The 25,619-nt window shown below is 39.6% G+C and overlaps 1 protein-coding gene across 1 annotated transcript in view; it reads right to left on the bottom strand.

Moving 5' to 3' along the window:
- LOC140188416 (phosphatidate phosphatase LPIN2-like) overlaps nt 1-25,619 on the bottom strand; it is a 133,994-nt gene that overhangs the window by 17,787 nt on the left and 90,588 nt on the right. Inside the window, exons 6-10 of the mRNA XM_072244705.1 lie at nt 25,067-25,430; nt 16,115-16,214; nt 10,673-10,860; nt 7,132-7,245; nt 98-191 (exon numbers count right to left, since the gene is read on the bottom strand). Of these exons, the coding sequence (XP_072100806.1) occupies nt 98-191; nt 7,132-7,245; nt 10,673-10,860; nt 16,115-16,214; nt 25,067-25,430 (860 nt within the window). The remainder of the gene's footprint in view (nt 1-97; nt 192-7,131; nt 7,246-10,672; nt 10,861-16,114; nt 16,215-25,066; nt 25,431-25,619) is intronic.

The raw sequence follows: 25,619 nt of genomic DNA on the forward strand, positions 1-25,619 counted from the left end.
TTTGTATATAATTGTAACTATAAAAGTCATTAGTGTTTTTTATACTACAGATTGTTTCATGCAAGTTCTAACTGAAACACATTATCAGATAGCATACCTGTTATTAATTCTTAAAACAAGATTAGGATCATCTATAATTCCAGGATTTTCAGCAAATTCTTGATATGTAACAATGTGTTGCAAAAATTTATCTGCAAAAGAATGCAAGATAGTTCTTAACAAGAATTTATGCTTGAATATTATTTGTCTGTTTTGTCTAGTTAAGGATTTATTTTGTTTTTTTTTTGGATAATATATTCAACTTAACTTACTCTGCTTCCCTTTGAACAAATATAAAGAAATCCTTTTTATTTGTTCTTGTTCTCTCAACCAGAAAATCTAATCAAGGTTCAGCTGATCTCTCATTAGTAAAACTCTCATAAATTTTCTCTCAATTTGACTTCACCAAATACTTATCCAAAATAGTTTAGCTGCAGTTATAAAAAAATTCAAAGATTCAAAGCACACACCCTAGTCTCATTCTACCACAGACAATGCCAGCTCTCTGTACTTGGTTATTTTTATTGTCTTTTTCATACTCTAAAACAAAACCCATAATTTCACATTGCTATTTAATAGACCTGCTGATCACTCACAGGATAAAAGGATAGAAAAAATAATTAAGTTTGTTGAATAATTACCAATGTAGCCAGTATATTTCTGGGAGTTTACAATCTAAAGAGAATTGAACTTCCTGAACACTTCAGTATGCTCTTAATGTCAGAACTTAACATTTGTCCAAGTATATTTTTACTCAATAATATAAGTGAACAAATTTTCATTTTCAATATCACCATGAGGAAAAGCACTTGCTACTGTTGGGCTACCATAAAATGGGACATATAGTAAACTGACTTCAGAATGAACCAATGCATGTGCACACCCAAAAACACACAGTTTAACATAATTCTAATGTTACTCCTTGTGGAAGTCTTCATACAAGGCTACAATATGTAGCAAGGACCACTTCTGCTACAATGTACCTTTGAAGAAATTCACATAATTCACCATTTGAAATAAAGTTACTAAGCTAGGTTTTAAAGTAAGACTGGTTAATCAGCATACTCACTTCTATCAATTCAAAACCCAATTTCAAAATCACTGAGAAGTTGCATCATTTTAAATTTAATTACTGTTAGGGTTGCCTCTGTTGTTACACAACCTACCAGTAAATTAGCAAGATGGGAGGGACTAGTGGGGAAGACAGGTAGTGGCGAAAGCAATTCACTGGAAAGAAAGAACACATCTTATAAAAGAAACAAATGAGCATCTAAAAAAAATATCATACTAAGGAGGAAGCGCAATGCACAAATAAATAACTTTAAGGAACATAGCAGCTTAAAACTAAAGCAACACACACAAAATGCTGGAGGAACTCAGCAGGATCTGTGGAAAAAAGTGCAGTTGTGCTTTGTTTTGGCCCGAAACAAAGACAAAGTTTAGTTAAATATTCCAGGATAATAGATTTAGAAATGATAGGAAAGAGGGAGAGAGGCAGCTATGCTAACTTAAGTCATATTGTAATAATAACAACAGTAAGATTGATAAAAGGTAATAAATTAATAGGTTTATTGCACACATGCAAGATGGAGATATTATTTGTAAAGATATGAATGAGACGTAGGCCATCATAAATGAATGGGATCATGCACACCATGCAAACATGTAAGATTGAGAAATTTTGTACAAACATATGAATGAGACTTTGGCCATCAAGCCTGTTAAAACCGTACAGCATAAAATAGTACACCACACTTCAGGCCCTTTGGCCCACAATATTGTGCCAACATTTTAACCTACTCCAAAATCAATCTAACCCTTCCCTCCCACACAGCTCTCCATTTTTCTTTCATCCATGTGCCTGTTTAAGCGTCCTTGAATGAGCCTAATGTATTTGCTTCTACTACTACTCCTAGCAGCATAATGCCAAGCATCCGTCTTACTGTGTAAAATAACACACAACTCCAGCATCCCCCATACTTTCCCTTCGATCGTCTTAAAATTATGCCCTCTTATATCAGCCATTTCTGCCACTTAATGAGATAACTTGTGATGCAATTATAGCCTCAGCTGCATATTCCCATCTATCAATGGCAAACTTCCACCCTCTTGCTCATCAAGCATCTACCTGCCCACCTTAAAATATTCCGAGACTCCGCTGCTTCCATCTTTGAGAAAGTATTCCAAAGGTACTCAAATTCTTGAAATTAAAAAAAATACAACTCATCTATCTTAGTTGATCAGCTTTTATTGTCAGTCAGTGACCCCATAGTTCTAGATAATCGACAAGAGGAATTGTCTCCACTTCCACCCTATCAAAATTGTTTAGGATTTAAAAATTTTCATTGTCATCTCCTATTCTTCTAAATATAAGCAGGAAAGCCTAAACTGTCAAACCTTTCCTTAAAAGACAACCTACCCATTCCCCATGCATCAGTCTTTAAACCATCTTCAAACTGCTTCCAAAACATTTATATCTACTTTTGAATTAAGGAGGTCAGTTCAGTACTCAGCACTCTCACTGACATCATTTACAATTGAAGCATAACTTTGCAACTTCTATAGTTTGCTTCCCAGGCAATGAACTATAACACTGTTTACTTTCCAAATTACTGTATTCTGCTTGCATAATATCCTTTTGTTAATCACACACTAGAACATACAGATCCCTTTGTATCTCTGACCCCAGTACTCCCTTGCCATTTAGATTTTTGAAAAAAAAATTTTGTACTGCTAAAACAGACTATTTCACAGTTCATTGTGTACAGGGCTTTCACAGTAGACTGGAACCTAAAGAGAGAAATACAAATTAGATTTAGTAAATTAGATATAGACCACAGCAAGTAAGAGAAATAGAAGTTAAAACTAAGTAATGTTTTCAAATTGAAAATAGAAAATTACAGCACAGTACAGACTCTGCACCCTCTTTCAAGCTTCCACATCCTTCCCACAATGAGGTGACCAGAAATGAACACAATAATTCAACTATTGTCCACCTAGGGTTTTACAAAGCTGTAACATTACCTGGTGGCTCTTGAATTCAATCCCTGACTATGAAGGCCAACACACCATACTCCTTCTTCTTAACAACCCTATCAACTTGCATGGCAACCATTAGGGATCTATGGACTTGGACCACAAGATTCCTCTTTTTCACCACATTGCTATGAATCCTGACATTAACCCTGTGTTCTGCCTTCGAATTCAACCTTCTATAATGGATGACTTCACATTTTTCTGGGTCGAATTCCATTTGCCACTACACTATCCCACCACACTATCCACAAATCAAACATCTGCAAACTTACTAACTCACCCTTCCACTTCCTCATTTAAGTCATGTATAAAAATCACAAAGAGCAGGGGTCCCAGAACAGATCCCTGTGGAACACCACTGGATACTGACCTCCAGGCAGAATATTCTCCATATACTACCTCTCTCTGCCTCTAAGGGCAAGCCAATTCTGGATCAACACAGCAAAGTTTCCCCAAATCCCATGCCTCCTGACTTTCCAAATAAGACTACCATGGGAACCTTATCAAATGCCTTATTAAAATCCATATAAGCCACATCCACTTCTCTATCTTCAACGTGCTTTGTCACATCCTCAAAGAATTCGATCCGGCTGCTTCTCACAAAACCATGCTGACTATCCTTAATCAGACTATGCTTCTCAAAATGATCTTAAATCCTGTCTCTAAGAATTCTCTTCAATAATTTGCCCCCATTGAACTAAGACTCACTGGTCAATAATTCTCAGGGTTATTCCTAGTCCCATTCTTGAACAAAAAGATAACATTTGCAATCCTCCAACCATCTGGTACTACTCCCGTGGCCACAAAGATCATTGGCAAGGGTGCAGCAAAAAATGAATAACAAGAATAGCATTTTCAAAGTAAATTTAATGATCAAAATACATATATGTCACCATACAGAACCCTGAGATTCATACTCAGCAAATCTATAGAAGCAATGAAAGATCAGAGTGTAGAAGACAACAAACTGCAAATGCAAATATAAAGTAATAGTATTAAATAATGAGAACATGAGATGACAAGATAGAGTCCTTGAAGTGGTTGTGGGAACATCTCAATGTATGGGCGTGTGTAGTTATCCCTTTTGTTCAACAGCTCGATGGTTGTGAGGTAGTAACTCCTCTTGAGCCTGGCGGGGCAAGTCGGGAGGCTCTCGCACCTTCTACCCGAGGGCAGTGGTGAGAAAAGAGCATGGCCTCGGTGATGAGGATCTCTGATGACGGACCCTGTCATGTTGATGTGCTCAGTGGTTGGGGAGGCTTAACCTGTGATGTATTGGACTGAATCCATCATGTTTAGGCATTAGTGTTTCCATACTAGTCCACATTGCAACCAGTTAATATACTCTCCACTACACATCTATAGAAATTTGTCAACGTTTTAAATGTAAAGCCGAATCTCCATAGACTAATGAAGAAGAGATGCTGCCATACTTTCTTCACATTTGCACTTGCGTGCTGAGTCCAGGACAGGTCTTCTGAAATAGTATCTGAAATTTATTGATTTTCAAGTATTCATAAACGTGAAACAATTTCTTAGATATTTAATACGAATTCTAGCAAAGTGGTTAATTTAAAAATTGGAGAAATTATTTGTTTCTGAACCAATCCTTCCGAATCAAAACTCCATTGGTGATACAGGTGAGATTTACAGAACTGGGGTGAGGTGGCACAGTGGCGCAGCAAGAGGTGCTTTTTGCCTTGCAACTCCACACAGGCAGGAGTTCACATGTTCTGCCACAAACCTGTGAATTGTGTGCTCTAGTTTCCATGGCCCTTCCAAAGATGTGCTGGTTAGTAGGTACTAGTATACATGGATGGTAAGAGAATCAGGGAGAATCAGAGAATCAAATGCATGAACTATCCACTAAAGAAGCAGCATAGTAACACTGACTTCTGATCAGCGCAAGGTGAGATCTGTATACGGATTACAGAGATTGCTTGCTGTGTTGAGGCAAATTAGGGTGGATAAATCTCCAGGATTGACAGCCTGTCCCCTCAGATCTTGTGCGAGGCTAGTGCAGAAATTGCAAGGGCTCTGGCAGAGGTATTTAAAATGTCCTTAGCCACAGGTGAGGTGCCAGAGGATCGGAGGATAGATAACATTGTTCAGGAAAGGTTCCAAGAATAAGCGGGGAAATTATAGGTTAATAAGCCTGACATCAGCAGCAGGCAAATGATTGGAAGCTATTTCAATATATTAATATTTGAATATACAGGGCCTGATTAGGAATAGTCAACATGACTTTGTGCCTGGTAGGTCGTGCCTACCAACCTTAGTTTCCAAGGAAGTTACTAGTAATGTTGATGAAGAAAAGGCAGTAGACATCATCTACACAGACTCTGGCAAGGCCTTTGACAAAGTCTTGCATTGGAGACTGGTCCAGAAGGGTACGACACTTGTCAATCAAATTGAAGTATTAAATTGGATCCAATATTGACTTCTTGGGAGAAGCCAGAGTGGTAGTAGACGTTGCCTTTCTGACTGGAGGTCTGAGACTAGTGGTGTCCCTCAGAGATCAGTTCTGGGTCCTTTGTTGTTTGTCATCTATATTAATGACGTAGACCATAAGACATAGGAGCAGAATTAGGCCATTTGACCCGCTGAGTCTGCTCTGTTATTGAATCATGGCTGATCCTCTTTTTCCCTCCTCAGCCCCACACCCCGGACTTCTCTCCGTAACCTTTGATGTCATGTCCAATCAAGAACCTATCAAACTCTGCTTTAAATACACCCAATGACCTGGCTTCCACAGCTGCCCGTGATAACAAATTCCACAAATTCACCACCCTTTGGCAAAAGAAATTTCTCTGCATCTCTGTTTTAAATGGACTCCCTGCTATCCTGAGGGTGGGCCCTCTTATCCCAGACCGCCCCCACCCCCCCACACCATGGGAAACATCCTTTCCACATCTACTTGGTCTGGGCCTTACAACATTCAAAAGGTTTCAATGAGATCCCCCTCACCCTTCTAACTTCCAGCAAGTAAAGACCCAGAGCCATCAAGTGTTCCTCATATGATAATCCTTTGATTCTTGGAATCATCTTTGTGAACTTCCTCTGAACCCTCACCAATCCCAGTATATATTTTCTTACGTTTGTAGATGAGGAGCCCAAAATTATTCACAATCCTTAAGGTGAGGCCTTACCAGTGCCTTATAAAGCCTCAGCATCAGATCCCTGCTCTTTTATCCTAGATCTCTTGAAATGAATACTAACATTGTATTTACCTTCCTTACCACCGACTCTACCTACAATTTAACCTTTAGAGGGTTCTGGACAAGGACTCCCAAGACCCTTTGATTCTCAGATTTTTGGATTTTCTCCCCATTTAGAAAATAGTCTGCACATTTATTTCTTCTTCCAAAGTGCATGATCATGAATTTTTCAACATTGCATTTCATTTGTCACTTTCTTGACCATTCTTCTAATCTAAGTCCTTCTGCAGCCTACCCATTTCCTCAAAACTACCTGCCCCTGCACCAATCTGCGTATCTGCAAACTTGGCAACAAAGCCATCCATTCCATCATCTAAAAATCAATTATATACAGCATATAATTGATTATACACCAACCCCTGCAGAACACCACTTGTCACTGGTACCAGACGAGGATTGTTTTATCCCTACCAATCAGCCAATGATCTAATCCTGTTAGTAATTCTCCTGTAATGTCATGGGCTCTTAACTTGGTAAGCGGCCTCATGTGTGGCACCTTGCCACGTGCCTTCTGAAAGTCCACGCATACAACATCCACTACATCCCCTTTATCTATTCTACTTGTAATCTCCTCAAAGAATTCCAACAGGTTCATCAGGTAAGATTTTCCCTCAAGAAAACCATGCTGACTTTGTCCTATCTTATCCTGTGTCACCAAGTACTCCATAACCTCATACTTATTAATTGTTTCCAACATCCTCCCAATCACTGACATCAGGCTAACTGGTCTATACTTTCCTTTCAGCGAATTTGAATGATAATGTGGTAAACTGGATCAGTAAATTTGAAGATGACATCAAGATTGTTTTGTAGTGGATAGCGATGAAGGCTATCAAACCTTGCAGTGGGATCTGGACGAGTCGGAAAAATGTGGTGAAATGTGGCAGATGGAATTTACTGTAGACAACTGAGGGGTTGCACTTTGGGACGACAACGTAGAGCACTGATGAGTCTGAAAGAACAAAGGAATTTGGGAAAACAGATTCATAATTCCTTGAAAGAGGCAACACAGGTAGATAAGGTCATAAAAAGTGCTTTTGGCACATTGGCCTTCATAAATCAGAGTACTGAGTACAGGAGTTGGGATGTTATGCTGAAATTATACAAGACATTGGTAAGGCCTAATTTGGAGTATTGAGTGTAGTTCTGGTCAACTACCTACAGGAAAGATATCAATAAGATTGAAAGAGTACAGAGAAGATTGACAAGGATATTGCTGGGTGTTGAAGACACGAGTTATAGGCAAAGGTTGAACAGGTTAGGACCTTATTCCCTGGAACACAGGAAAATGAGGGGAAATTTGGTAGAGATATACAAAATTATGAGAGTTACAGACAGTGTAAACGCAAGCAGGATTTTCCCAGTGAGTTTGTGTGAGATTTGAACTGGAGGTCATATGTTAAGGGAGAAAGGTGTAATATTTAGGGGAACCTTCAGGGGAACTTCTTCACTCAGAGGGTGGTGCAGATGAGGACTGAGTTGCCAGCAGAAACACAGTTCTAATGCAATATTTAAAAGAAGTTCAGACAGGAGGGGTATGGAGTGCAACAGACCAGGTGTGGGTCAATAGGTCCAGGCAGAATAACATTTTGGCATGGATCAGATTGGACAAAGGGCCTACTTCTTTTAAACTATAGCACTCTGACTCAAAGTAACAGAATGACATCAACCTGGTTACAAAATAGAATGGTTTCTAATTTATATAGTTACTCAAAAGCTACCTTACATAATGATTTGACTTCAGCAATGGAAAGTTATTGACTGTACATAATTAACAGAAAATCAACAAATATACTTGCAGGATAATCACTAGTTTCAAAATTTTAACCATGCATGTAGCTAGATAGAATAAAATGTTTATACAACATTTGAAAACTAAAAAGGTAGAGAAGATGGAAGACCTAGAAGTACACATCTAAGAATCAAAGTAAGCAACAAACGAGTAACACACAGAACTCACTTCTGGAGAAATTGAAAACTAATACATAAAGACCAGAAGACCTAGGAGTACAATCAGGCATTTGGCCTAATGAGTCTGATCTGCCATTTCATCATGGCTGATCCAATTTTCCACTCAGTCCCATTGTCCAGCCTTCTCTCCGTATCCCTTCATGCCCTGACCAATCAAGAATCTATCAACCTCTGCCTTAAATATACATAAAGACTTCTACAGATTCACGCTCTGGCTAAAGACAGACCCTCTCATCTCTGTTCTAAAAGGACGCCCCCTCTATTCTGAGGCTGTGTACTCTGGCCACCTCATTCAGAATTCTGGGGTGTACACCATCTGGTTCAGGTAGCTTATCTATCTTCTCTCAAGTCATGGTAACTTCATACACTTCATGACCCCTGACTCCTGGAACTTCCACCATACTGCTAGTGTCTTCCACAGTGAAGACCAATGCGAAGTACTTATTCAGTTCATCTACTACCTATTTGTCCCCAATTACTACTTCTCCTGCATTAGTTTCCAGCGGTTTGAGATCCACTCTCACCTCTCTTATATACTTCATGCATCTGAAGAAAATTTTGGTATCCTCTTTAATATTACTGACCATCTTACTTTCATAATCTATCTTTACCTTCTTAATGACTTTCTGTTGGTTTTTAAAAGCTTCCCAATTCTCTAATTTCCCACTAATTTTTGCTCTGTTATATGCCCTTTCTCTGGCTTTTATGTTCACTTTGACTTCTCTTGTTATCCACAGTTGTCTCATCTGGCCTTTAGAATACTTCTTCCTCTTTTGGATGTATATATCCTGTGCCTTCTGAAATGCTTCCAGAAATTCCTCCAGAAATTCCAGCTATTGCTGCTCTGCTGTCATCCCTGCCAGTGTTCCTTTCCAATCAATTTTGGCCAATTCCTCTGTCATGCCCCTGTAATTCCATTTACTCCACCATAATACTGATACATGCGACCTTAGCTTCTCTTTCTCTATTTTCAGGGTGAATTTGATCATATTATGATCAATTGCCCCTAAGGGTTCTTTTACCTTAAGATCTGTAATCAATTCTGGTTCATTGTACAACACCCAATCCAGAATAGCTGATCCCCTAGTGGGCTCAACAACAAGCTGCTCTACAAAGCCATCTCATAGACACTCAAGAAATTCTCCCTCCTGGAATCTAGCATCAACCAGATTTTCCAATCTACCCACATATTGAAGTCCCCACGACTATTGTAGCACTGCCCCTTTGGCATGTATTTTCTATCTCCTGTTGTAATTTGTACGCCACATTCTTACTACTATTTGAGGGTCTGTATACAACTCCCATCAGGTCTTTTTACCCTTGCAGATCCTTAGCTCTATCCACAGTGATTCAATACCTTCCAACCCCAATGTCACCTCTTTCTAATGACTTGATTTCATTTTTTTACCAACCGAGCAACACCACCCCTCTGCCTTCCTGCCTATCCCCTCAATACAATGTGTATCCTGGGACATTAAGCTCCCAGCTATGATCTTCTTTCAGCCATGATTCAGTGACGCCTACAACATCATACCTGCCAATCTGCCACTGTGCAGCAAGTACCAATACTTTATTCTGTTACTGCATATTCAAATATAACATGTTCAGTCCTGTATTCATCCTTTTCAATTTTGTCCATCTTTTATGTTGCAACTCATCCTGTTGACTGCAATTTTGCCATATCAACAGCCTCTCCTCACTACACATTGCTTGTTTGTAAACCAGCTACCTCATCTTCAGCACTATTATCTGCCTTTCCTATGATACATCTTGCATTGAAATACATGCAGCTCAGTACACCAGTTGATTCCTAACTTTGTCTGATGTCTTACCAACATCTGCCTCCACAACTTCTCTCCTAACTGTTCTGGCACTCTGGTTCCCGTCCCCCTGCAACTGTAGTTTAAACCCCATCGTGCAACATTAACAAACCTTCCTGTTGGGATATTAGTCCCTCTAGAGTTCAGTAAACTTTGTACTGAATCTTTAAATTACACAAGACAGTAATTATGCAATTAAATTCACCACAATATAAATAACAAATGGAGAAGTTGCAAAATGACTAAGATTAATACCAGAACTGAAAGAGGGCAGCAAGTTAAAGAAGTAGGAATAACAAGAAATCTTTATGCTTACAATGAATGCTGTAAGAATCAAATGATCAGATTAAAAATGCTTATTTGATGACCAGTGAAATGCAAATAATACAAAAATATATGATTATAGAGTTATACAAAGAAGGCTGGGCTGAATTGAATTGTTTCTATACTATATTAATATGATGCAAATCATCAGATCAAAAGGCAGAAGAGATCTCAATTGTCTTAAAATTTAGAAATGAGTGAAGAATTTTTCCACTCAACATTCAACTTTGTTCTTAACACTTCATGTACCATCTTTTGTCTTACCTGTGGAAATCTCAGTATTTTCACTTAGGCCCCCACAGAGCGAAAATATAATATCTGGTAAATCAGAAGGTGAATCATAGAGGCATTCGGTGCCACTATCTATTGCCACACTTTCTATTGACTGTGGTGACTGAGAACCAGATTGCACATCTAATTCAGTCCACTGTTTAGAACTGCAGTCAAACTCACTGTAAGAGAAGAATAAAGGGATATACTTTATTTTAATGTATGTTGCGTTAATAGGAACATACAAAAATTTGTTATAATTAATAACAGTCATAAATTTTTACATCATTAATGTCCTTGAATAAAAGAAACATTAGCTTTATTTGTGGCTTACACCTCAAAACATACAGTGAAATATGCCATTTCCATTAAATCAAATCAGCAAGGCTTGTGCTGGGGCAGCCCACAAGTGATGCTGTGCCTCAGGCATCTACTTAGCATATCCATAGCTTACTAACCCTAACCATACATCATCTATGGAATGTGTAAAGAAACCACAGCACCCAGAGGAAACACACACTGCACGAGGAGAATGCACAAAATCCTTACAGACAGCAGTGGGAATAAAAACCCAACAGGTGATTGCAGGCAGCATAAAGCAATTGTACTAACCACCACAGTACCATGTTCCTCAACCCATGGAAATTAAGTCTCTTCTGCCCGCACATGATCCACATCCCTCCATTCCCTGCATATGCGTGTCTATCTAAAAGCCTCTTAAACAAGACTAGCAAACGTTTCCACCATTAGTCCTGGGAGCTGCCACTCAGTGTGCAGGATAGGGGAAACTTGCCTCAGACATACAGTGGCGCTAGAAAGCTTGTGAACCCTGAATTTTCTCTATTTCTGCTTAAGTATGACAGAAAATGTGATCAGATCTTCATGCAAGTCCTAAAGCTAGATAGAGAACCCAATTAAATAAATAACACAAAAACATTATACTTGTTCATTTATTTATTTATTGAGAAAAATTATCTAATATACATGTATTTGTTGGAAAAACTATGTGAACCTTTGCTTTCATTAATTGGTGTGACCCCCTTGTACAGCAATAACTTCAACCAAGCGTTCCTGGTAGCTGTTGATCAGTCCTAAACATCAGCTTGGGCAAATTTAAAGCCATTCCTCTTTACAAAACTCTGGGATATTGGTGGGCTTCCTTGCTTCAGATTCTTCCACAATATTTCTATAGGATTGAGGTCAGGACTTTTATTCAGCCATTTCAACACACAAATTTTCTTTTTAAACCATTGCGTTGTTGATTTACAGGTGTCCCCCGCTTTTCGAACATTCGCTTTACGAAACCTCACTGTTACGAAAGACCTACATTAGTATCGTTTTCGCTTTCAGAAGGTGCTTTCACTGTTACGAAGAAAGGCAGCGCGCGATAAAAGGCAGAGCGCGCCCCAAGCAGCCGCTCTCCCCCGGATTCGGAACGGCATTGCTTTAACACGTTGCATTGAGCAGCCATTAGCAAGATGAGTTCTAAGGTGTCAGAAAAGCCTGAAAGAGTAAGGGTGTTACACTTAGCGTAAAACTAGACATAATTAAGTGTTTCAATCGTGGTGAACGAAGCAAGGACAAAGTGAGTTTGGCTTGTGGAAGTTGACGAAGATGATGTTGAAGAGGTTTTGGCATCCCACGACCCAAGAACTGATAGATGAAGAGCTGATGCAATTGGAAGAGGAAAGGATAACAATCGAAACCGAATACAACCGAATGCAGAAAGTGAAGCAACTGTGTGAGATTTTCGCTGCAATGATAAAGTACGACTTTAATTTTGAAAGGGTACGTAGGTTCAGGGGATATTTGCAGGATGGTTTGAGTGCTTACAAACAACTGTATGATAGAAAAATGCGCGAGGCTCAGCAGTCAAGCAAGCCTTCCACATCAGCCACAGCAGACGATAAACCTCGACCTTCGACATTGAGGCGGGCAGTCATAGAAGAAGATGAGCTGCCTGCCCTGATCGATGATGAGATGACACCCCCATGTCCCACCACCCCAACAACCGGACCCCGGACAGATATTGTACCGATTCGCGAAGGACGCAGCGGTAGCCGGGAGGCATACAGCACATCTTTAAGAAAAAAGCCAAAATAAACAGGCTAATTAATTAGGTGCCGCCTAGCACGTAATTGTCAGCCCAGATCAGAGACGATGCAATTGGCAATCGCCTCTGATCTGCGCCGACATTTACGTGCCGGGCAGCACCTAATTAATTAGCATGTTTATTTCGGCTTTTTACTTAAAGATGTGCTGGGTGCCTCCCGGCTACTGCTGCGTTCTTCACGGCAATGGATCAGGTTGGCAGCCCGGAGGGTGGGGGCCACTGCACCACCCAGCCTGCGACGACTCAGTCTAACACACCATCATTAGTGTGCTTGGCGCTGTTTTCCCAATTCAAGTGATACTACACTGTACATACATTATTTCTACTTTATATAGGCTGTGTATTTTTACGTGTTATTTGGTAGATTTGGCAGCTTCATAGTTTAAAGGTTACTGGAGAGCGCGCTTATGCCAACAGCGCTTGCGTGAGATTTTCTGCTGAGAGCGCTTGCGTGAGATTTTTGCTACGGAGATCTGTGCAGGCAATGATTGTGGAAAAGTATTTCTACTTTATATAGGCTGTGTATTTATCATATCATTCCTGCTTTTACTATATGTTACTGTTATTTTAGGTTTTGTGTGTATTGGGAATGATTTCGTAGGTTATTTTTGGGTCTGTGAACGTTCACAAAATTTTCCCATATAAATAAATGGTAATTGCTCCTTCGCTTTACGACATTTTGGCTTACGAACCATTTCATAGGAACGCTCTACCTTCGGTTGGCGGGGGAAACCTGCACTCGTCTTTCAGATAATTGTCTTGTTGCATTATCCAATTTCTTTTAAACTTCAAGTGACGGACTGCTACCCTGACATTCTCATGTAAAATGTTTTGATACAATTTTGAATTTATTGTTCCCTCAACAATTGCAAGCTGTCCAGGCCCTGAGGCAACAAAGCAGCCCAAGACTATGATGTTCCTTCCACCATATTTCACAGTTGGGATGAGGTTTTGGTGTTGGTGTGCAGTGCCCTTTTTCCTTCAAACATAGTGGTGGACATTTTTGTGTCAAAAAGTTAAATTTTTGTCTCATCTGTCCATAGAACATTGTCCCAGAAGCGTTGTTAGAACATCCAGGTGGTCTTTGGAAGCTTGAGACATGCAGCAATGATTTCTTGGAGAACAGTGGTTTCCATCCATTAACACCATTCTTGCTCAGTGTCTTTCTTATAGTGGACATATGAACAGAGACTTTAACAAGTTCTAGAGATCACTACAGGTCTTTTGCTGTTACCCTTGGGTTCTTTTTCATCTCCTTCAGCATTGCACATAGCGTTCTTGGTGTGATCTTTGTAGGATTCCCACTCTTAGCGAGAGTGGCAATCATACAGAGTTTCCTCCATTTGGAGACAATTTCTGGACTGATGAACAGTAACATCTTTAGAAATGCTTTTGCAGCCTTTTCCAGCTTCGCACACTTCTACAATTCCTTTAAGCTCTTCTGAAAGTTGTTTTGATCAAGGCATGGTGCACATAGACAGAACTTTCTTGAGAAGAGCAGGCTCTGTCAGTAACTTGACTTTGTGTGTCTTTTTTCCAGGGCAGGGCACCTCTACAACCCACACCTCCAATCTCACCTCATTGATTGGAATATCTGACTCAAAATAGCTTTTGTAGAAGGTATTACCCCAGAGGTTCAAGTACTTTTCCCAACAAATTCATGTAATTTTGGATCATTTTTCCTCAATAAATAAATGAACAAAAATAATGTTTTTGTGTTATTTATTTAATTGGGTTTTCATTATTTAGCTTCAGGACTTGTGTAGACCTGATCACATTTTAGTACATATTTATGCAGAAATAGAGAAAATTCTACAGGATTCACAAGCTTTCTAGTACCACTGCAATTTTTCTCCTCTAATATTTTCCTCCTTATAGCCTTGGTATTTGATATTTCCACCATGGGGGAAAAAGATTCTGGCCATCTAGCTTATCTATGCCTCACAAGAAGACAAGTTTGTCTAACAACTTCTTATAGCTTTTCTTAGTAAGCCTCTTCTCTATCCTTTCTAAATCATACACATCCTCCATGTAATGGGGTGACCAGAATTGCACAGAATTCTCCAAATGCAGCCTAACCAAAGTTTTATAAAAGCTGCAATGTCACTTCTTTCCTATTATACTCAATATACTGACGAATGCAAGCAAGCGTGCCACCATTACCACCGTCTGCTTGGATGTCCACTTTCACAGAGCAATTCAGTGATGTGAGAAACAAGTAGAAGGCACGTCAACATACTACTTGAAAGCCCCAAGGAAATTACCCTGTACAAATTTCCAGTACCATAGTTTTTCCTCATATACTTATCAGTTTTGTATAAAACTGCATTATATGTGAATATACAGTTACTAAATAGCACGATTGAAAATTAGATATTCTTTAAGCAATTGCACAAGAATTTATAGATTAAATGCAGTGGAAAGGACTTAAAAAGGCAGACAGTGGGATGTGATAAAAGACTTGTTTTGAGAATGCTTTATGTTGGGGGATTCCAACCTTTTTTAAAAAAATGCCACGGATCCCTATGATTAACTCCTGGTTGAGAACTCCTGTTTTAGGTGATCAACACAGATGATAATCTACTGAAACCTGGCACCATTGAGCAAACAGACATTGCAATATTAACTTCCAACAATAGATTACCTGCTGCATGCCCTACATGGCAGCTGGAATAAAGGGGAAGGCACTGCTTAATCACCAAGGGACCTTAACTAACTGAAACTAGCGGCTTTAAGTTTAATAATTTAAAGCTCACGATCTTTATCTTGAACTGAATGTAAATTTTGCTAGTTAAATGGGCTGGGAATAAATATTATCTCAAATGAGTACAAAGGTCAGAATGGTTCTTGAACACTCAACATTTCTGTAGCATCTGGTCAAGTGCATGAATCACTAATGTGTAAGTAATGAATCTTTGAGTTTGTATTGCAGAGTATTTGAAAGGTAGAGCAAAAGATGGGATAGGATTCTCGATTGGTGACATATTTATCAGGAATTACAGAAATACAAAACTGACAGATGTTCACCCTGAAATATCATTTGATTGTGAAATAATAAACTGTAAAGTCAAATTTGATTTCCATTTACTGGAATTTGGGGGAAAAGAACAGAAATTCATCAGGGCACATTAAAGAGCTGTTCGTGACCAGAATTGTCTGACATTTCTCTTGGACTTGCCTATATCAGTATTCCCAAACCAGCCTATCATAGAAGGTTGGCATGATATAAAATCAAATGCTGGAATCACTCATCATATAGCATCTTTAAAAAGATAATGCATTAACATTTCAGGTTGAGAACCCTTTGCCAAACAACATAGTACCTTTTAGGAAAATAGCGAGCAGCAACCTCAGGTTCCAACACAGGCAGATCATCCAAATAGATGTCTTCAGGTCCTTGGTGCTGACTTCGTTTATGGAGACCTGCATAAACAAACAAATCTGACTTTTCACAAATAGCTTTAACAACTTTCTACACTCTCCAGTTAAGCAAAAATCCTAATTTCCTCTCAAATTACGTTGTGGTAAAATCCAAGAACATGTCACCTCTCTCAAACTCATATCAAATTCAACAAGTTTCTCTGCACATGTGCATTAAATAGACAATAGGCAATAGGTGCAGGAGTAAGCCATTCGGCCCTTCGAGCCAGCACCACCATTCACTGTGATCATGGCTGATCATCCACAATCAGTATCCAGTTCCTGCCTTATCCCCACAACCTTTGATTCCACTATCTTTAAGAGCTTTATCTATCTCTTTTTTGAAAACATCCAGAGACTTGGCTCGACAGCCTTCTGGGGCAGAGCATTCCATATATCCACCACTCTCTGGGTGAAAAAGTTTTTCCTCAACTCTGTTCTAAATGGCCTACCCCTAATTCTTAAACTGTGGCCTCTGGTTCTGGACTCACTCATCAGTGGGAACATGCTTCCTGCTTGCAGCGTGTCCAATCCCTTAATAACCTTATATGTTTCAATAAGATCCCCTCTCAGCCTTCTAAATTCCAGAGTATACAAGCCCAGTCGCTCCAATCTTTCGACATATGACAGTCCCGCCATCCTGGGAATTAACCTTGTGAACCTACGCTGCACTCCCTCAATAGCAAGAATATCCTTCCTCAAATTTGGAGACCAAAACTGCACACAGTACTCCAGGTGTGGTCTCACCAGGGCCCTGTACAGCTGCAGAAGGACCTCTTTGCTCTTATACTCAATTCCCCTTGTTATGAAGGCTAGCATGCCATTAGCTTTTTTCCACTGCCTGCTGTACTTGCCTACTTGCTTTCAGTAACTGATGTACAAGAACACCTAGATCTCGTTGTGCTTCCCCTTTTCCTAACTTGACTCCATTTAGATAATAATCTGCCTTCCCGTTCTTACCACCAAAGTGGATAACCTCACATTTATCCACATTAAACTGCATCTGCCATGCATCTGTCCACTCACCCAGCCTGTCCAAGTCACCCTGCATTCTCATAACATCCTCCTCACATTTCACACTGTCTCCCAGCTTTGTGTCATCAGCAGATTTGCTAATGTTACTTTTAATTCCCTCATCTAAATCATTAATATTTATTGTAAACAGCTGAGGTCCCAGCACTGAACCCTGCGGTACCCCACTAGTCACTGCCTGCCATTCCGAAAGGGACCCATTAATCGCTACTCTTTGTTTTCTGTCAGCCAGCCAATTTTCAATCCATGTCAGTACTCTGCCCCCAATACCATGTGCCCTAATTTTACCCACTAATCTCCTATGTGGGACTTTATCAAAGGCTTTCTGAAAGCCCAGGTACACTACATCCACTGGCTCTCCCTTGTCCATTTTCATAGTTATATCCTCAAAAAATTCCAGAAGATTAGTCAAGCACGATTTCCTCTTTGTAAATTCATGCTGACTCGGACCAATCCTGTTACTACTATCCAGATGTGTCGTAATTTCATCTTTTATAATTGACTCCAGCATCTTTCCCACCACCGACGTCAGGCTAACTGGTCTATAATTCTCTTCCTCCCTTCTTGAGGAGAGGGACAACATTAGCCACCCTCCAATCCACAGGAACTGATCCTGAATCTATAGAACATTGGAAAATGATTACCAATGCGTCCACGATTTCTAAAGCCACCTCCTTAAGTACCATGGGATGCAGACCATCAGGTCCTGGGGACTTATCAGCCTTCAGACCCAACAGCCTATCCAACACCATTTCCTGCCTAATATAAATTTCCTTCAATTCATCCATTACCCTAGGTCTTTTAGCCACTATTACATCTGGGAGATTGTTTGTGTCTTCCTAGTGAAGACAGATCCAAAGTACCTGTTCAACTTGTCTGCCATTTCCTTGTTCCCTATAATAAATTCACCCGCTTCTGTCTTCAAGGGCCCAATTTTGGTCTTAACTATTTTTTTCCTTTTCACATACCTAAAGAAGCTTTTACTATCCTCCTTTATATTCTTGGCTAGTTTACCTTCGTACCTCATTTTTTCTCCGTGTATTGCCTTTTTAGTTACCTTCTGTTGCTCTTTAAAACTTTCCCAATCCTCCAGCTTCCCACTCGTCTTTGCTATGTTATACTTCTTCTCTTTTATTTTTATGCTGTCCATTACTTCCTTTGTCAGCCACAGCCTCCCCTTAACCCCCCTTAGGATCTTTCTTCCTCTTTGGAACGAACTGATCCTGCACCTTCCGCATTATTCCCAGAAACACTTGCCATTGCTGTTCCACTGTCATCCCTGCTAGGGTATTGTTCCATTGAACTTTGGCCAGCTCCTCCCTCATAGCACTATAGTTCCCTTTGTTCAACTGTAATACTGACACCTCCGAGTTTCCCTTCTCCCTCTCAAATTGTAGATTAAAACTTATCATATTATGGTCATTACCTCCTAATGGCTCCTTTACCTCGAGGTCCCTGATCAAATCCGGTTCATTGCACAACACTAAATCTAGAATTGCGTTCTCTCTGGTAGGCTCCAGTACAAGCTGTTCTAAGAATCCATCTCGAAGGGACTCCACAGACTCCCTTTCTTGGAGTCCAGCACCAACCTGATTCCTCCAGTCTACCTGCATGTTGAAGTCCCTCATAACAATTGTAGCATTACCTTTGCGACATGCCAATTTTAACTTTTGATTCAACTTACACCCTACATCCGGACTACTGTTTGGGGGCCTGTAGATAACTCCCATTCGGGTCTTTCTACCCTTAGAATTTCTCATCCATACTGACTCTACGTCTCCTGATTCTGTGTCCCCCCTCGCAAGGGACTGAGTATCATTCCTCAACAACAGAGCCACCCCACCCCCTCTGCCCATCAGTCTGTCCTTTCGATAGGATGTATACCCTTGAATATTCATTTCCCAGGCCCTGTCCACTTGAAGCCATGTCTCTGTTATTCCCACAACATCATACTTACCAATTTCCAACTGTGCCTCAAGCTCATCCACTTTATTTCTTATACTCTGTGCATTCATATATAATACTTTTAATTCATTCCTCCCCTCGCCTCCCATACCAATTCCTATTTCACTTGGCCATACTGTACGATCCCTTCTTGAGCTTTCTGCTCTGTTGATTCTGCTGTGATTCTTAACTTAAAGATTTGAAAAGTTTTAGATTAGATCTTGAAGTTTTTTTTGTTTTCTGAAAGCACAGTAGGCAGATACACTATCTTTGGCAACTTGATATCTTGCTAGTTTTACAAGTTCTAAATTATTTGATTCCATTATTTCTGGTTTCTGCCCAGGAACTATCTTACACTTAAATTACAACCTTCTAGAATCATTAAATCCAGCCACATCACTTACAATATAAAATAAATACAAGTAGGGCTCTTGAACTTGTTCTACTTTTCAACAAAGTTCAAAGTACATTTATTATCAAAGTATGTATGCTATATACAACCTTGAGACTCATCTCCTTATAGGCAACCAAGACAAGGAAACTGACTAACTTTCTTTGTCTTGGTTGCCTATAAGGAGATGAGTTTTAAAAAGACCATCAAACATCCACTGTGTAGGAAAAAAGCTAATTGTGCAAACAATAAAAGTAAGCAAATAACAAGTTCATACCTGACTTTTTCTACTCGATCCTCTTATCCCTTGAACTCTCCAAAAGTCAATCAATCCTAATTTTAAATGCAATCATTTTTCACGCCTTGAGCTGCTCATGTTTGGAATTTACACAGTCCCCATATGCTTGTACACCCCCACTGCTGTGCTACATGCTCTGATTTTTGCCCACAGCCCAACAATATGCAGGTTGTAGATAATCTGGCCATGGTATGTTGCCCGTATGTATAAGTGAATGACAAAAAGGTTGAGGACACGGGGAAAATTATTAGAGGAAGGCAATGCTCTGTTAAGCTGGTGTAGTCTCATTATGTTGCAAGGTCTCCTTACAAGCAACAGGTAATAAATGATTGAACCCCCATGGGCATCCAGGGTACAAAATTCCAAAGATCTGCCAGAGTGAGTGAAGAAATTTTTCCTCACAGTCCATAAGATATTGGAGCAGAATTAGACCGTTCAGCTCATTGCGTCTGCTCCACCATTTGATCACGGCTGATCCATTTACCTATTCTCCGTCTTTCCCCCCTTGACCTTTCACACTCCAACATATCAAGAATCCATCAATGTCCACCTCAAATGCAGTCAAGGACCTGGCTTCCACAGATGTCTGTAGCAATTAATGCCACAGATTCACCACGCTCTAGCAAAAGAAATTCCTCCTTATCTCTGTTCTAAATGGATGTCCCTCTATTTTAAGGCTGTGCCCTATGGTCCTAAACTCTCCCACTATAGAAAACATCTTCTCCCCATCCACTCTATCCAGGCTGTTCAACATTGAATAGGTTTCAATGAGATTTCCCCCCATCATTCTTCCAAATTCGAGCAACTACAGGCCCAGAGCCATCAAACACTCCTTATACTATAAGCCTTTCAATCTTGGAATCATTGTTGTGAACCTCCTTTGAAACCCCTCCAATGTCCAGCATATCTTTTTTTAGATATGGGACCCAAAATTGCTCACAATACTCCAAGTGAGGCCTCACTAGTGCCTTAAAAAGACTCAGCATTACATCCTTGTTTTAATATCTAGTCCTCCCGAAATGAATGATAATATTGCATTTGCCTTTCTCACCACAGACTCAACCTGCAGGTTTCACCTTTATGAGGACTCCTAAGTCCCTTCGCACCTCAGATTTTTGTATTTTCTTCCCATTTATAAAATAGTACACTTCTATTCCTTCTACCAAAGTGCATGACTGTACACTGCCTGACACTATTCCATCTACCACTTCTTCGCCCATTCTGCTAATCTGTCTAAGTTCTTTTACAGTCTCCCTGCTTCCTCAACAATACCTGCCCCTGCATCTATCTTCATATCACCTGAAAACTGGGCCAGAAAGCCATCGATTCTATCATCCAAATCATTAACATACAACCCAAGAAGAAGTGGACCCAGCACTGACCCTTGTGGAACATCACTAGTCACTGGCAGCCAACCAAAAAAGGCTCCCTTTATTCTCAGTATTTGCCTCCTGTCAATTAGCCACTGCTTTATGCATGCTTGTATCATTTCTGTAATACCACGGGCTTGTATCTTGTTAAGCAGCCTCATGTGGGCAGCTTGTCAAAGGCCTTCTGAAATTCCAAGTACACAACATCTGCTGATTCTGCTTTGTCTATCCTGTTTGCTATTTCTTCAAAGAATTCCAACAAATTTGTCAGGCAAGATTTTCCTCTGATCAATTTTACCATGTGCCTCTAAGTATCTCCAAACCTCAAACTTAACAATCGACTCCAACATCTTCCCAACCAGAGGTCAGACTAACTGGCCTATAATTCTATTTTCTCTATCCCTTCTTGAAGAGTGAAGTGATACTGGCATGGTTCTGGAAGACTGGAAAATTGCAAGAGCCCAGTGATTCTTGAAAGATCATTATTGATGCCTCCACAATTTCTTCAGCTACCTCCTGCAGAACCCCTGAGTCCATCTGGTTCTGTTGAATTATCCACCTCCAGATTTTTCAGCTTCCCAAGCACCTTTTCCCTAGTATTAGCAACTACACTAACTTCTGACCCATGACACTCTCAACCTTCTAGGATACTGCAGGTGTCTTCCACAGTGAAGACATGCAAAATACCGATTCAATTCATCTGCCATTTCCTTGTCCCCAGTACTACCTCTCTCCAGCGCCACTTTCCAGCAGTCTGATATCTATTCTCATCTCTCTTTTATTCTTTACATACATGATAAAACCTTTGGTAATCTCTTTGATATTATTGGCTAGCTTGTCTTCATATTTCATCTTATTGCTCCTTTTGGCTTTTTAGTTACCTTCTTTTGATTTTTATAAGCTCCCCAATACTCTTAACTTCCCACTAATTGTTGCTCTATTATATGTCCTCTCTTTGGGCTTTCATGTTGGCTTTGACATTTCTTGTGAGCCACTGTTTCATCCTACCTTTAGGATACTACATCTTTGACATGCTCCCAGAAACTCTGATAATTGCTGCTCTGCTGCCATCCCTGCTTGTGTCCCCTTCCAATCAATGCTGGCCAGCTTCTCTTTATGCCTCTGTTTTTGTAATACTGATACAATCTGACTTCAGCTTCTCTCTCTAAAATTGCAGGGCGAATTCTATCTTATTATAGTCACGATCGCCTAAGCTCCCTAATCAAACCCAGTTCATTACAATAGGCCCAATCCAGAAAAGCTGATGCCCTAGTGGGTTCAATCACCAGCTGCTCTAAAAAGCCATCTCATAGATAGACCAGAAATTCTTCCTGTTAGGATACTTTATGTTTTATTGTCGCCAAACAATTGATACTAGAACATACAATCATCATAGCGATATTTGATTCTGCGCTTCTCACTCCCTGGATTACAAATCCATAGTAAATATTAAAAATTTAAATTATAAATCATAAATAGAAAATAGAAAAATGGAAAGTAAGGTAGTGCAAAAAAACCGAGATGGAGATCCGGATATTTGGAGGGTACGGCCCAGATCCGGGTCCGGATCCATTCAGAAGTCTTATCACAGTTGGAAGAAGCTGTTCCCAAATCTGGCCAGCACCAACCTGATTTTCCCCATCTACCCGCATATTGAAATCCTCCATGACCACAGTAATACTGCTCTTTTGACATGCAAATTCTATTTCTTGTTGTAATTTGTAGCCCATATTCTGGCTATTATTCAGAGGCCTGTATATAACTCCCATCAAGGTCTTTTTACTCTTACAGTTCCTTACTTCCACCCATGATTCTACACCTTCCAGCCATAAGTCACCTTTTTCTAAGGATTTGATTTCGTTTCTTAAACCAACAATGTCACGCCACCCCCTTTGCCTACCTGCCTGTTCTTTCGATATAATGTGTATCCTTGAATATTAAGCTCCCAACTGTGATCTTCTTTCAGCCACAACTCAGAGATTGCCACATAACCATACCTGCCAATCTCTAAATATGCTACAAAATCATCTACCTTATTCCATATACTGTGCATTCAAATATAACATCTTCAGTCCTGTATGTCATCCTTTTCAATTTTGTCTCCCATTACATTACAACTCATCGCACTAATTGCAATTTTGTTCCATCATCTGCTTGTCCTTCCTGACAGTCATACTGCCTCTGCTTCTATACCAACTACCCCTCTACAACCCCTATCACGCAGTATAATATCCTTCTAGAAAATTAGTTTAACCCCTCCCTAACTGTTCTAGCAAATCTGAGTGCGAGGACAATGGTCCCTTGTGGGTTAAGGTGTAGCCCATCACTTTTATACACACTCAAATAGCTTCCCTTTATTTGGGGACTAAAGCATAGATGTAGATTAATCACCAGGCATTCCTTCTATTGAAAACATGTCCTGTTTTTGGCAAGGTCTCATCAAGGCTCTACATAATTGTAGAAAGACATTATTCCTGCACTCAAATCGTCTTGAAAATAAACCCAAAAGGCCACGTGCTTTTGTAATTACCTGCTGCACTTTGGTGTTAAGTTTTCTGAAGTCCCTTTGAACATCATTTCCCAATCTCTCATCATTTTAAATACTCTGTTTTCTTTTCTACCTGGGTTGACAACCTCATTCATCCACATTGTACTGCATCCATCACATTGTTGCCCAAACACTCATATTTTTTATTTCTTGCCTCTTTCTATTCTCATTACTACTCATATTTCCATTTAATTTTGTTTCATCAGCAAATTTAAAATTGTTATATTTGGTCCCATCAATGATATTCTTTGTGAATCTTCATGCATTTTCCAGTAGTTACAGCCCGAAAACCCCAAAAGACCAGCCGATCGTTACCATTTTCCCATTGTTAACTTACTCTCATTCTACACTAGGGTATTATGCCAGTTCCATGTGCTCTAATCTTGCTCATCAATTTCCAATGTGGAACCTTATTAAAAGGCTTTTTAAAATCCAAGTACATCATATACATTAATTTTCCCTTATTAACTCCACCAAATGAGTCCTCCAATTTCTCCCAGATTAATCAAATATTATTTTTCTTTTATAAATCTACATTAATTCTGCTAACTTCTAGTTTCTTTGCATCACATGATTAGAGCATTTTCTGAGATGGTGATGTGAGGCTAACAGTTAGTGGTGCATAGGGATTTAATCATATCTAACATGACAACCTTTTAAGAGTAGGATTGTAGGATCAGCTTGTAGGATCAGTTTTAAAATCACTGCCATCAGCAACTGAACCTTAAAGAGCCTGAAACTGAAAATCTCATTACAACTTTCACTTGCCCCCTACTCCAAGATGCCTTATAAAATGTGTAATATCACCTGCTCTAGTATCAACTATTGCAGTTCAATCCCACTTTTTGATAGTTTTCCTGTATAGTATCTGGAATATTCTGCCAACTTGAGGATGCTAAACAAATACAGGTGGTGGATGCCAGTGATAATAGTATGCCCTGCATAGATCATGGATCAGTAATCATGGAGAAAAATACAGTTCAAAACAGATTCCACAATTCTTAAGGTACATTTTAATTGCATTCAGGCAGACAAATGTTATTACTTTACAGAGTGTTCCAAATTTGGCTTCAATACAATGCCCAAGCATGCAGCAGCAAAATGAAAAGATAGATACCACTCTATAAATTATGACTCAAGATAAACAATCTTTCCCTACTTTTTCCATTGCAAGCTCAATATTTCATCAGCAATAAGATGGAAATGATCTTCCTTACATCTTGGATATTATAGAAGTGAACAAGAGGGCTATTTCTGTTCAAAATATATTACCTTTTTTCTTTGATGGAGAATCTAATTTTGCAATAACTGAAGGCTGCATTCCAGAGTCTGTAGGGATTCTGTCCATTTGAGATACCACAGTAATTTTAGATGCTGGATTGCTCTGCTGAAGTGGGGATTGTGAAAGTATTTCAGTAGATATCTCCTTTGAGGATATAACTGTGCTCTCAGTGATTGTCTGGCTATTGTTCACGTGTGTTCTTGGCTCAGGTTTCAATAAAGTATGAGTTGTGCTTTCCCCATCAGTTACATCCACATCCATGGCAGCAGAACTGAGGATGACCCTGAAGTGAGTGTTTTCAGATGGCATAATTGTGAGGGCTCTTGGTTGTTCCTGTTTCTCCACTTTATTCACCTAAAACATTTAAATCAGATGCTGGTCATTTCACCTGCATGTTAAGGAAACAATTTTACTTTCACTTCACAAAGCATGCAAAAAAATCTAACCAAATCACAAACTTATCAGTTAAGAGAATGGATTAGGTACACTGGACACAACTTTCATTAATGGTCCATATGAAGACGTGGTGGAGTGGAAGTCACT

Source organism: Mobula birostris, chromosome 1 (genome assembly GCF_030028105.1).
Source record: "Mobula birostris isolate sMobBir1 chromosome 1, sMobBir1.hap1, whole genome shotgun sequence".
Taxonomy (NCBI): Eukaryota; Metazoa; Chordata; class Chondrichthyes; order Myliobatiformes; family Myliobatidae; genus Mobula; species Mobula birostris.